Raw genomic sequence first — 12,577 nt, 5'->3', positions numbered from 1 at the left:
GCCGATTGGTTTTGTTACCGACACTGGCTTGACACAGAAACGTGAAATTGGAGCGGAAAGCTGAGCATGCAGCGCTACTGAAATTAGCTTTTTCCAGGTTACCTCAGTGTAAAATCACGCGCTGGACTAGTTGCATACTCCTATGCGGTTGCAATTGGCCAAATCGCAGTGGTAAGGATACCCCTGGAGGAGTGGGCCTGGTCTGGGGGTCTGGATGGATCAAAATATATATGGATTTATTTGATCCTCAGGTGAAAAGGGGGGTTTGAAGGGATTTCCCGCCTCTTGCGGGAAATTGAGCTGCCATTTGTGCTAGAGAGGCCCCAAGGAGCGCCGTACATTTATAGTAAAAATCGATATAGATTGATGTGATATTGGTATTTTGCGTCTAGAAAAGTTATCTTTTTTGTAACAATTGACGAGCACTCTCGCCACTGTGAAGCGGGACCCGTGGCCCAATTGGCAAGGCGTTTGACTACGATTTAAACATACCTTGATCATCAAAAGATTGTGGGTTCGAATCCCACCGGGTTCAATCTGAACAACCCTTCTTTTATTTTTTTTTTTTATTTTTATTTTTTTTTTTCGTCGGTTCCTATCTCCCGATATCGGCAATCAACTTTTTTCGTAAGGCTTTTTCCCCTTCTTTCCACACCACACCCGCCTACGGAGTACACAATCGCAAGCTACTCAAATCCGTACCATCGACCCAGGACCCGTGGCCCAATTGGCAAGGCGTTTGACTACGATTAAACACACCTTCTCATCAAAAGATTGTGGGTTCGAATCCCACCGGGTTCATAACTTTTTGCTGCGTCATAGAAATGGTTGTTCTATATGCCTGATGAGAGTAGTTCATTGTCGCGAGGGAGCTTATTCTGGTGGAAGAAAAATACCTCATTTTATAACCATTGAGTCATGATACTGGGTAAAATGGATTTGAAACAAAGTAATAAAGTAGTAAAATATATTTTTCTGATCCCTAGAATATTGTGACTCTTTCACTTTTCTTTTAAAAGCTTGTGATGCGGCTGATGCCTCTATGATGGTCCGGCGCTCAAAAATTTTTGTTGCTGAGTCCTATGACGTAGTTAATCATTTTAAAAAATCACATGACATTCTTTCATTCCAGTTAAATCAATCAATCACTGCTATTTGAAATAGATATATACTTTTGGTTGGAAAGTCTGATCAAATGCATCTCAAAAAACATGCTTATAAGAAATAAGAAAAAGCTCATGAAAATGTAATTTTACAAAAAAAGGATAAAAGGAGGACAAAAGATGAACCCGGTGGGATTCGAACCCACAATCTTTTGATGTGAAGGTGTGTTTAATCGTAGTCAAACGCCTTGCCAATTGGGCCACGGGTCCTGGTTCGATAGAACCGAGATCCGCGGAACTCTTTTTACCCATATCGAAGCCAAGCGCGCCTATCTTGGGCGACTTGACGATCATCAACACAAGCGCCTTACGCGATAACGCGAACATCTATCCCCATTTCCCACTATTTATTCAATATGAGAGAAACAAACCGCCAGCCAGTGGGCCCAGCTCAGGCTACTCAGCTAGAGTGTGTGTGTGTCTCTGGGCATTTTTGTGACGTGCCAAGGCACTACTAAAAGACCACAAAGGAATTTATATTCCTAAACGCTTACTCATGGTATGCGTTTTCTTTCATGCCTAAAGAATCTAGCGCTTTCAGCTAATTTCCTTGAGCTAGGGAACAGCATCTCAATTTATATGGTGAGGGGAGGTTGAACCCGCAGCCAGCTATTCTTTGCTTGATTATGTCCTTGCTAACATTGTCCATGACAGACGGGATACTCCAGCGACCAGCCAACAGCTCATACTTTAGCATTTGCTAGAAGCCTAAAATTTCTCCGACAAAGCGCGGAGAATCAACTTTTATTTCCGATTGCCCATGTGCACAGCACGGGCATTAATGGCCTCTCATTCCAACCGGTTCATGCCACAAATTTTGTTTAATTGGGCGGTTATTTTTCAAATGTTGCTTACTCCGTACACTTTGTAGTGAAATGAGAGAGCACAGGTCGGATCAAATGCGGTTCCAGTTTCAGTGTTCCTTGTCTGCTCAAGGATCCAAGCTTTGGGGAGATTCGCAAACTTGTTGATCGATGATCTACTGTGTAGTGCGTATGTATGTGATCCAAGGATAACAGGAGCCACAGAACGAAGACAAGCGGAAACTTCCGAAATCTACCCTGTGAGCCTATGACCAAAATGAAATCTTTTTTTTTCTTTTGAGGTAGCCAAACAGAGTCGACAAAATAAAAAAAGAAGCAGCATGGTGTCGACGGCCGATTATTGGACGGATAAAAGAAAGATACAAGTGAACTAAGGAAAACACAGTTCTCCTGCCGTTTTTCCGACCCGACTTCTGATCAAGCAGTGGATTTTAACTATGCCAGTTATAATCTTTTGGGAATCGAATAAGCACCATGGTCATTGAATTCTACAGAATCGTCAGCGAAGATACCCAGTTGTTGAACGCTTCTTCAGTCCCAGCGCCTCGTCCCAAAAAGTCGAACGGCGTTCTTCGAAGCCGAAAACGACTGAATGTGAAATGCAATCATTCAGGTTAAATTATATGGCTGGGGTCCTTGGTGGTTAAACATCAAAACCGAGAAGAGCAGAAGAAACAGAAAATTTCGTACCTTGCACGGCAGCCGCGCTCCCCTGTCAAATCATGCTGTTGGAATACTGCACAATCCATGTGAAAATTCTTCCCGAAAACTATTGTTATTGTCGGACTGGGAGTTCCTCGCAGACTTACCAACCAGCCCCGTCTGCAGCGTTGCATAGCCAAATCATCCCAGGATATACGGCACCCAAATGCCTTGGTTTCATATTGCCACAGCCAGACGTGGCATAATCTTGAATACGCTACGAGCTGACAATATCATGTTCAAACTGTGAATATCAATGAAGATCATTCCTTTCTTGCGAATAGAATCGAGATCTGAGATCGAGTTTCTAACGCGTCGGCAAGTTCCTACTCGCTTAACGCACGTTGCAGGGCGAAAAGAAAAGAAAAACATGGCGCGCATGTTCCCCTATCAGGATTCAGGACTCGTATCTCTGGCCCGATTTTGTGGACGCGGGGGGATGATGTGCACCAGTGTCACCAGCACATATAAGTGGCACTAGTCCAGCGGTTTGCTTTAGCTTCAAACTAAGTGTCATTTAGCCCCGGGACACTGAAGTCTTACGGCAGCCTATCCCCTCGTCTGGGTGATACATTGCCTTACCGCCTTGTATATCGCCAGTAGGCAAGTTGAATTAGCGGTTTCCAGCCAATAAACACGGTCATAAATTTGGGTGGCAGAAAAATACGCTAAGTGTATCCTAGCTCCCAGACGAGGGGATAGTGACATTTGTGAGTTCTTACCTAAGGTCTCTATCCCATAGGGGCTCTATGCTGTATGATACCCGGAATCTATCCCCTCGTCTGGAAACCAGGCACAATTGGGGGTCTTGAGAATTGTTGAGAGACGTACGTGTGGGGGCGGAGCTCACAAGTCTGAAAGCCAAGACCGACTCAACCATATATAGTAATACACTAATTACATTAGGACTAGTGTAATTAGTGTGTGTCTATATCATGAGTATTATGGAATTAAGCATCGTACACTGAGACATTCAAAAATCCATTTGACTCAACAATGTCACCACAGTACGGAGTACGCTGCGTATAGGCTGCTGTAAGTATGGAGACTGGTGTGGAAAGCCCTTGCAGTTTTCACAGCTGCTACAGGTAATCTATAAAGCGTTTCGCTGTAATCGCCAAATGCTTTGGGAGTGCTTTCGGGGCCTTTCGACCTCCTCCATGCCTGTATCCTAGGCCTGGGAGGTTCCAAACATTGAGCTCATCTCTTGGAAAGGAGTTACTCGATTCCGGTAACATTTCAAATTGAGCTTGGGATCGCACGGAGGTGCATCTTCAACTACATGTACTCCGTTATCGGCAGATTTTGCATCCTGGCAAGATGCCTAGTTTGAGCAGCATTAGTGCAAGGAGGGGAATGTATGTGCAGTCTGAAACATGAAGGCCTCTCCTCTCAGCAGGCTCGCCAAATTTCCATGGTTTTGATTGCGATGCCCTCTATCCTATCCTCCTTTAGTTGTACGGAGTACGGAGTATTTATTGAAAGTTCCAACTCCTGGAGAAATTTTGCCGCAAATACCGGTTGCCATCTCGCTAGAGGGATTTAATCCCGGCCGCCCAGAGCGCCATCTCTATTGGACGGCGGGCTGATAGTCTTGTTGTCGCTTCCAATGCATGCAAAGAATGCAGCTAGTTCAACTGCTCTCAAGGATGGTCGCCTCGCTTTCCTGAGTCAACGCCTGGAAGCCCATCCATATTTGTGGCTGCAATGGCGCGGATGCACTCAGCGCAATTCCTACCTTGCCGGGGTTCTCCAGCCAGGTTACCTTTCCTTGGACTTTACGCAGTACATTCCCTCCCAAGCCATAAGCAAAGATATGAAGAGGGAGGGGTGAAAAATAAAAACACCTGCAAACATTTTGCTGGGAGGCCTAGTCGTTGATATCGGCTCATCTACCCTGCCTGATGGGTCCACGGTAAATCGTACTCGCTCTTCCTGGTTTGCCAGTAAATATTTCTCTTTATTTTCCATCTTGGCGTGGCCATCTAATTTAAACCATCCCGTTGGAGATCATATTGATGACTTTGTTGTGGATGCACCTTATAGATCTCATTCTCCCTCCCTCTGCTTCCTCACTGCCACGTTTGCTTCGATGGCGTTTAGCAGAGCTGGTGCTTAACTAGACAGGTGGTAGAAGAAGACGACGCTGCTATGGACGATCGAGGACCACCTCCTCCAGATGGAGACGTCAACAAAGGGCCGATGCTCAATGCCATAACATGGGCCGAATGTAGTGTTGCGCTCGTTCTAGTCCTGGCAAGAGTCATAACAAGAACTCGTTTGATAAAACGGTGGGGATGGGACGATGCCTTTATGTGCCTTGCAATGGTACGAACTTCTTTTCCCTCCTTGTCCTTGGGTAGACAATCAACCATTATGGTATCTAACTGTTTTCCCACAGGCATGCGCACTTGTGAACACCGTTTGTGTCACGATATGTATCCATTATGGCACCGGCCGTCATGTTTACTACCTAAACGACCACCAAAAGGTTCAAGCGAACAAATTCAACTGGATCTCTCAGGGCTTTCATGTTATGTCGACGAACTGGGGCAAAGTCTCCATTGGGTTTTTCCTCCTTCGAATCGTCGATAGAGCAAAAAGGCAAAGATATATCTTCTTCGGTGGTATGGTCCTATTGACTGTAGTCAACTCTGTCTGTGTGTACACTATTTATGGTCAATGCACACCGACTACTGCTCTCTGGAATGGCACTGGCCCCGGAAAGAAAGGCTCATGTTGGCATCCAAACATCCAGAGGGATTATGCATTTTTCCAGGGTTGTATGTATAAAAAAAAACTTCCGCTTATCTCACACATTCCCCCTCCGTCAATTAGCTATGAAATAGTTAGGCTAACATCGAATTTCATTTCCAAATCAGCCTTCTCTGCCGCATCTGATTTAGTTCTCGCTCTATACCCTGTTTTCATCATATGGCAGCTCCAGATGGCTCGAAAAGTGAAGATTGGTCTCACATGTGTTCTTGCCCTGGGAATTGTGTAAGTTCATCTTTTATTTTACTTTTACTTTTCTAGTTTCTATTATATCCACTCAATTCACAAAACTTCCAATGCTAATCAACAACCAACCGTGGGGTACAATCAGTGCTACTGCTGCGGCCATTGTCAAAACCATCTTTTTGGCAGAACTGGTCGCCCGCGCAGACTACACCTTTGAAACAATAAACCTAACAACCTGGATCTCAACAGAGCAATACCTAATTATAATCGCCGCTTGTATTCCAACTCTGGGACCCCTATTCACCGCCGCTACCGGCCGCACACCCTCTGGAAGACGGCCCGGTTCGTCACCCGGCTACAGACCATCCGGCTCTCACAGTCGTCGCTATTTCCACCAGGGAGCAAGTGGCGCCGGTGGAAGTGGACATGCATTCAAGAAGCACAAAGAGAGTGACTTGCTCACGTACACCATGGATGATTTTACGACAACAACCGTGACGGACGGCTGGACACGGACGTCACCGCCTAACGGGCGCAGGAGCGACGACGGGAGCGAAGAGGCTATTATAAAAGGTGCGTCGGATGACGTGAGTAGGGGCGATCGAGGTGGTAGTGGTGAGCGGAGTCATAACTCCAGGGGAATCCTGAAGACGATGGAGGTGCGGGTGAACTCGCAGAATATGGAGAGGGATACGCAGCGGAGAGCACCTGCGAACAACAAGGTTCTGCTGCCGTGGGAGCCGACGAGTCCTGCATGATTATCTATTTGTATCTAGGGGACCTATTTGTACATGCTGTTTATTAATTTCTCTTTTTTTTTGGGACTATAGTTATGCGCGTCAAGTAACTCTTGCTTTATGTAGCCGTGTTTCTTGATGGAACGACGCAAAAGCAAAGCTGGATGGATACCCAGATATGGAATATTATTATGTATTTGATGAAGTGACGAAGGCGCCTTTTTCACAAGTATTTCCCTTCATCGAGATCTCCCCGTTCGGAAATCGCAGGGAATGGGACCTCCCACGCCACGGTAGTAAAAAACGCCTTTTTTTGAAGGTTCAATTTCGCATTCAAAATTTAGTTCTCGAGCTGAACCTCAAGCGTATGGTGACCATGATGGATAGCAATTAAAACTATTACACTAGGGAGCGAACCAGCCGGAATCACCTACAGACATCATATAAATGCAAGAAAAGAGTAAAAGACGACCCACTGCTAGATGAGATAGATGCAGCATGCACAACGTAAGGCCCTCTCTGTCTCCCTTGATAGCGAAGGGAAATTATTCAAAGAAAAGCAGGCTTTCGAATATGGGCAGAAATCTCTATGTTAATTTGGTTATTGTTTGTTACCTTTTAGTTCCCCCTGAAATAAAAGGGGTCAAGTCAAGGAAAGTGATAAATTAAGCCAGATATATATATAATATAGGCGTTTGTATTACGCCGGATAATCAATTTAAGATGGACACATAATACTAATCACACAAGTACTAGCAACTCTTTTGCACTGTACATGTACATGTACGTACAAATTGGAATGAATTAACCTTCTATACAAAGCAATATCAATATCGAGCAGACGGGGGGGGAGTCAGAAACTTATCTTCTAACCATCAGACCAACCCAACCCCTCCCCTCTTCATCCCTTCTTGAAGAAGAAAGCAGGGCGTAAGAAAAAAATGAAATGAAAATGCGTCTGGGGAATTCACACAATCTCTGAATAGATTTGATTATCAGTCAATACCCCATCAGATATCATATCACGATGCTCAATCGCGCGGATAAGAATCGGCGCGGCGGGTTGGCTAGTGGATGACAGAAAAAGGGGCTTTAAAGTTTGAAGGGGGTAGAAAATCCCCCATTGAAAAACAAAAACGTGAAGCTGATTTGGCCAACGGAAGGGAAAGACTCTAAAAAATGGGGTAAAATACAATATATAATATATGCTTCTGCTTTCTGCTATCTGCTGTTTGTGCTTTATGTATTGGTACAATGTGCATGTGTATGTTTGGTTTTGGTATGTGTTAAATCGTGGCTGAAATATGGGGGAGGTAGTAGTAGTAGTGGCGCAGGAAGAAAGCACGAGAGGACAAAGACGAGAGAAGAAAGAAAAAAAAGTCCTTCCATTTCCATGCCGTGCTCCTTTTTAATTCAGGTACATACAAAGTTCCTACAATATGGGAACAGCAAAGAAAATAGAACAAGGCACAGATTTATGAGCAAAAAACGTACGCCCTCTCCCGTTTTATGGTTGGGGGGATGATATAGTAAAATATAATAGGGACGGATACAAGCGGATACAATGAAGGAGACAAAGGGAAAAGAGATAAGAGAGACAGAAGGTGGCGAATGGTTAGAGAAGAAAAGGAGAATATTCTATCTCTGGTTTGGACTTGTTTAGAAAAGAAATTCGTTTCATCTTGTTCCACTAAGCTAAACCATTTTTTTTATTTTTTTTCTATGGGGAAAATGGGATTGCCCGCTGTGGATTTTATTTATTTCAGATTGGTTCGGTATAGCCGGATTTCGGATTTCGGGGATGGGTGGAGGATTTCGATGGGTAGGTAGGTTTCCGTTAAGGGTTTATGGTGGGAATGACAATTACGATGCAATTAATGAGAAAGGGTATCATGAACAAAGGAGTCCGGTATTTCATATGGGGCCGTAGAAAATATATGCAGCGGTGTGTTTTGTGAGCGAGAAAGGGGGGTTTTGGTGGAGTGAGGGTGTGGTTGGGTGTTATGGGTCCGGGTTGGTTAACTGGGGGGATGACATAGTTAGCTTTACAATGCTCAATAAACTTCCTTTTTCAGGGGATATACATACTCTTAATACAGGTCTTGAGTAATCCTGATTGTCCTGTAGAGAAACATTGCTCTGACGATTTCCATTCGGATAAATAGCGGCGTCCTTTTTCATGCGACTATCCGTAAATCCCGATACGCCGAGTAGATTTCGATCGTGCATACCCATTGGTCCATTCATGGACGGGCTTCTTTGGTAGGTCATAGCTGGACTCTGGATGGAGGTGTGGAAGCTTGGAGACGACGCCGGGTGGTCATAGCCGTTCATACCAACCTTCGAGTCTTCCCTTTCCCGACGTCGACGAATATAGAAGAGCCATAATATCGCGGAAACTATGACGCCAATGCCCAGCAATGTACCAACAACAATGCCCGCGATCGCTCCGCCGCTTAAGGATGAACTAGATGTGGCTTCATCGTTTTGGCCGGGAGGTTCTGTCGGTGTAACGCTTGCTATAGAGTCGGCGGATTGGCTCGAGCTCGTGCCAGATGTTGATGTTGATGTTGGCGTTTGGGTCTATATTAAAGAAGAAACATTGTAATAAGGTTAGTACGTGCATGATGAGTATTTGATAATCAGCCAGGGCTGAATCACCCGACAAGCATAAAAAGTCCATAAAAGATACAACAATGCTTGGAAAACATATAGGTTTCCGTACAGAAGATAAAGTGGTCATTTCATGCTGCGTCTCAGTGACCGTCGTAATTTCAATTTGAGATGTAGCCTGGGTATTAACGGTCAAAATGGATGAGAAAAGGTGTAGATTCATGGAAGATTTAGGGATCATGCGCTCATCATTCCAAGTTTGATTTTGAATGAAAGATAATAATAAAATAAAATAAAAATAAAATTTTTAAAAAAAGGAGAGAGAGAGAGAGATAACCGGGGGATAATGGAAAACGGTCTAGGACTCAAGAAAAAAAAAAAAAAATTTTTTTCTACTGACCGACATCGGGGTTTTAGTTATCGAGCCGATGGTTTGAGAGGGCTTCTTAAGCAGTATATATGCGTATAGACCCTCTTGAGAATTACCGCACTTGTCTGACGGGTACCCAGGACATGGTTCGCTGCACGCGTTATTATCGATAGTGCCACCAGGCACGTTGTCGGAACACCAACAAAATTTGCCCTGTAGAATTGCAACAGAATATTTTCTCGAGCAGGTTTTCGTGCAGGCTCCGTCTGATTGAAATAGGTCGAGTACTAGTTTGAAAACCAAAGTCAATCTGATGTTTCTATATCAAATGTTCGAAATAAGGACGTCCACAAAATAGCTGGCACGTACCCGAGTCGAACTTAGATCCGGTATTTGTAGAAGAGCAGAGGTCAAACGATAGAGCGACTGGAATAAGATAGAGAAGGGCGAGTATATAAGGGACGACGAAACCAGAGAGTACCGCCATGGCTATTGAACTGGACCGTCGAAAGGGAAACACCCTTTCTCGGCCCTAGGGAACTATTCTATAAACACAACGTGGATGTTAGCACCGGGTTCAAGCATAAAATGGCAGGATATTGAAAGGCCCAGAGGCCGAGGGAGAACAATCAGCCGCAGAGGAAAGAAACTCGAAACAAATACACAGGCCAGGGCTTCCTCTGAGCCACAGTAGTTCAAAGGAGACCGTAATTGGGTTAAACAGGAGGGGTGAATGGATGACAAGACAAGCGTTGGTGGACTCTTAAAAAGTCAGTAAGCAGGAAACAAGAAACAGGAAACAGGAAACACGGTGTCAGAGCAATCGACGGCGGTGTAGTGGATGTTGGCATAACATATATCAAGTACGCTCAGTCATCAATTCTCACAGGAGTGAAAATGGACGCAACTGAGGCACAAAATTATGTCACGTCCTATCCATAACTATTCAACACACAAGAATGGGAATGGTTCACCACCCACCCACCCACCCACAACACACAGACAAACACACAATGGACCCTTGAGAGAACTGAATTGGAATGACAAGCAAAAAAGAGCTGGCTTTTGCAAAAACGAAAAAAAAACAAAAAAACAAAAAAAGCGATACACACGTACCTCTTGATGTCCGGGGTCCACAGACAGAGAGAGCACCTGTGATATCAATGGCAGGCCAGCATGGTTCGCCTTGAAGGTTACGGACCAAGACACCAGAACCTAAATCGGGTGGTGGTCTAGCTGAGGAAGCAAGCCCGAAACAAAGACAGACGAAGCTTTATAAAACGAAGCAAAGAGAAAAATTGGAAAATGCAAGAAGACAACAAAGGTCAGGTATTAGCTGACGCCAGCACGCAACGAACGACAGAGCTGGAAAAACTGACGGTTGAAAGAGGAGACGAGGAGTAGAGGGGGAGGGAGAGGATTGGAAGCTGAATGAGATAAAAAAAAGAAAGACAGGAGACAAGAATCAACCTCTACGTCTACGGGGAAACGGGCTGGAGAGTTGGGAGCCGACAACAAGTTCGATGTCGTTGAAGTAATTATTATTCATAAACGCACCGCCGCACCGCTCCAGCGTAGTTACAATCAGGCTAAGCCGATCGATGCCAGCCAGAGTTCGGCGCTATACGGGCCTGGTTTGTCTCCGCTTAAACCCCTACCAGATGGCAGACAGATAGCCAACCACGCTCGACCAGCTTGCCTACACGCCGCGCTACACACAGCCGGGCCACCGGGGCCAAGTCTGCTTGGGTTTGATGACGGGGGAATTTCTGGGCTCCTTTTTTGTTTCCTCCCTCCGCAACCCGTTCTCAGCCCTCTAGGTTCGACGAAACGAAAAGTAAAAAAACCGGGAAATCTTGCTGGTTGGATTATCCTGAACCAGTCTCGTCGTTGGAAGCAAGAGAACAAACATACCAATGGGGTGTTGAAGAGAGAAAAAATATTATTCTATTTATTTTATATTTCAATCTTTCTTTTTTCGTGGTGACATCTGCATCGCTACTGATGTTGCTCAAAGCAGAAAAACAAATTCTCACCAAAACGGTCCACAATTCAATGACGGCCGATCTTGGACAGGAGTTACAGAAGCCACTCGATCCTCTGGTGGGTGCTGAACATGCCTGGCCAAGAATAATATTATTATCGTGCAACACGTTGGCTTCCATGAAATGATGGCATCATCACTGGCAACTTTAAATCCTCGCTCCTCCATCCACGGGAAACCGTCGAACCTAGACGTACATTATTAAAGTTGTATCGCAAGCTGCGGAATTATTTTACTCGGATATTTAAAGACGAAGCGGCAGGATAACAAGGGGGTGATTTCTATTCTCCAATTTATTGGCCTTGATAGTCTAGGGTCGAGCCGCTGAAGTAGCGAGCACAGGAGAGAAATCATTCGCCCCCCCTGATAACTACGTCAAGACCCTGAGGCATGTGGCTTGTGTTGGCTCGTCTTGGATTAGCCCCTAAACACCCAAGCAGTAACGTTGCCACCCGCCCACAACTTACAGGTTGTATTTTTTTTTTTTTTTTGGTTTTTGAGGGGTCTCTCTTTCCCTCTTCCCGAAGGCATTTTGCTCTCTGTTGCAAGTCGACTTTTCCGCGATGGGGACTGGACTGGACTGGTATGGTATGGCGTTCTTGATCATCCGCTGACAGTAACCCTGACCATCCCTCATCCATGACAACTTATCCCGGTGTTAGTGTGCGGAAATGCCCTTGTCACAGATGGCAATATTCAATATTCTAGGATAATTAGTTTACCTATGAATTCGACAACACCTCGGTTCAATTGAGTTTTCTAGGATGATAAACAAACCCGAACAAAGTTCCATTTCAATTTCCAAGTTTTGTCCCACGTCCTTGTGTTCAACATGAGCAACAATGACAACCGCGACGAATAAGATTCAAGAAGAACAGGAAAGACGAAGCTGAGAATCGGAGCGCTGTCCCAAAATTCGAATTTGCGATCTGTCATTCGATTGGTCTACAATGACGTCCGAGAAGCATTTCCATAAAAAATATTTATCTCACAGCAATGCAATGGCACCTCAAAGCTCTCCTTGGTTACTCCGTACTATGTATGCTATGAATCCCAGGATTATTGAGAAAAGCTCATCTGTTCCTTGATATTAATACATAGCTTCTACCTATATACAGTACATACCACCGCCACCACCACCAACTGTTGACATGTCCGACTGG

General features: G+C 44.8%; 2 protein-coding genes and 3 non-coding genes across 10 annotated transcripts; 3 read left to right on the top strand and 2 right to left on the bottom strand.

Moving 5' to 3' along the window:
- Positions 1–444: 444 nt before the first annotated feature.
- On the top strand, positions 445–535 carry BDBG_16323. Its single transcript has one exon. It is a non-coding gene; the product is annotated as a tRNA-Arg (tRNA).
- Positions 536–712: 177 nt separating this feature from the next.
- BDBG_16322 lies at positions 713–801 on the top strand. Its single transcript has one exon. It is a non-coding gene; the product is annotated as a tRNA-Arg (tRNA).
- Positions 802–1,284: 483 nt separating this feature from the next.
- On the bottom strand, positions 1,285–1,373 carry BDBG_16321. Its single transcript has one exon. It is a non-coding gene; the product is annotated as a tRNA-Arg (tRNA).
- A 2,187-nt stretch (positions 1,374–3,560) lies between these two features.
- BDBG_01215 lies at positions 3,561–6,779 on the top strand. Of its 2 annotated transcripts, XM_031720247.1 has the most exons (5): positions 3,681–4,635; positions 4,736–5,017; positions 5,091–5,472; positions 5,572–5,689; positions 5,796–6,624. In XM_031720247.1, exons 2-5 carry the CDS (start codon positions 4,841–4,843, stop codon positions 6,406–6,408), a joined length of 1,290 nt encoding a protein of 429 aa, XP_031576338.1. In that variant the 5' UTR covers positions 3,681–4,635; positions 4,736–4,840; the 3' UTR covers positions 6,409–6,624. The 2 variants fall into 2 exon arrangements, with proteins under 2 accessions (XP_031576337.1, XP_031576338.1); XM_031720246.1 differs by having other exon boundaries at positions 3,561–5,017; positions 5,796–6,779.
- On the bottom strand, positions 5,694–11,912 carry BDBG_01214. Of its 5 annotated transcripts, none has more exons than XM_031720243.1 (6): positions 10,487–11,912; positions 10,034–10,132; positions 9,740–9,915; positions 9,401–9,657; positions 8,476–8,970; positions 6,694–8,409 (listed from the first exon to the last, which is right to left on the bottom strand). In XM_031720243.1, the coding sequence occupies exons 3-6, from the start codon at positions 9,855–9,857 to the stop codon at positions 8,389–8,391; spliced, it is 891 nt and encodes a 296-aa protein (XP_031576334.1). In that variant the 5' UTR covers positions 9,858–9,915; positions 10,034–10,132; positions 10,487–11,912; the 3' UTR covers positions 6,694–8,388. The 5 variants fall into 5 exon arrangements, with proteins under 5 accessions (XP_031576333.1, XP_031576335.1, XP_031576334.1 ...); XM_031720241.1 differs by lacking the exon at positions 10,034–10,132 and adding an exon at positions 9,113–9,178; XM_031720242.1 differs by lacking the exon at positions 10,034–10,132 and having other exon boundaries at positions 5,694–8,409.
- Between the last annotated feature and the right edge of the window lie 665 nt (positions 11,913–12,577).

The sequence above is a fragment of the Blastomyces gilchristii genome (assembly GCF_000003855.2).
Source record: "Blastomyces gilchristii SLH14081 genomic scaffold supercont1.2, whole genome shotgun sequence".
NCBI classification, from domain to species: domain Eukaryota; kingdom Fungi; phylum Ascomycota; class Eurotiomycetes; order Onygenales; family Ajellomycetaceae; genus Blastomyces; species Blastomyces gilchristii.
Note: the sequence above shows the minus strand (reverse complement) of the source record. Positions and strands in the feature narration are given on the sequence as shown.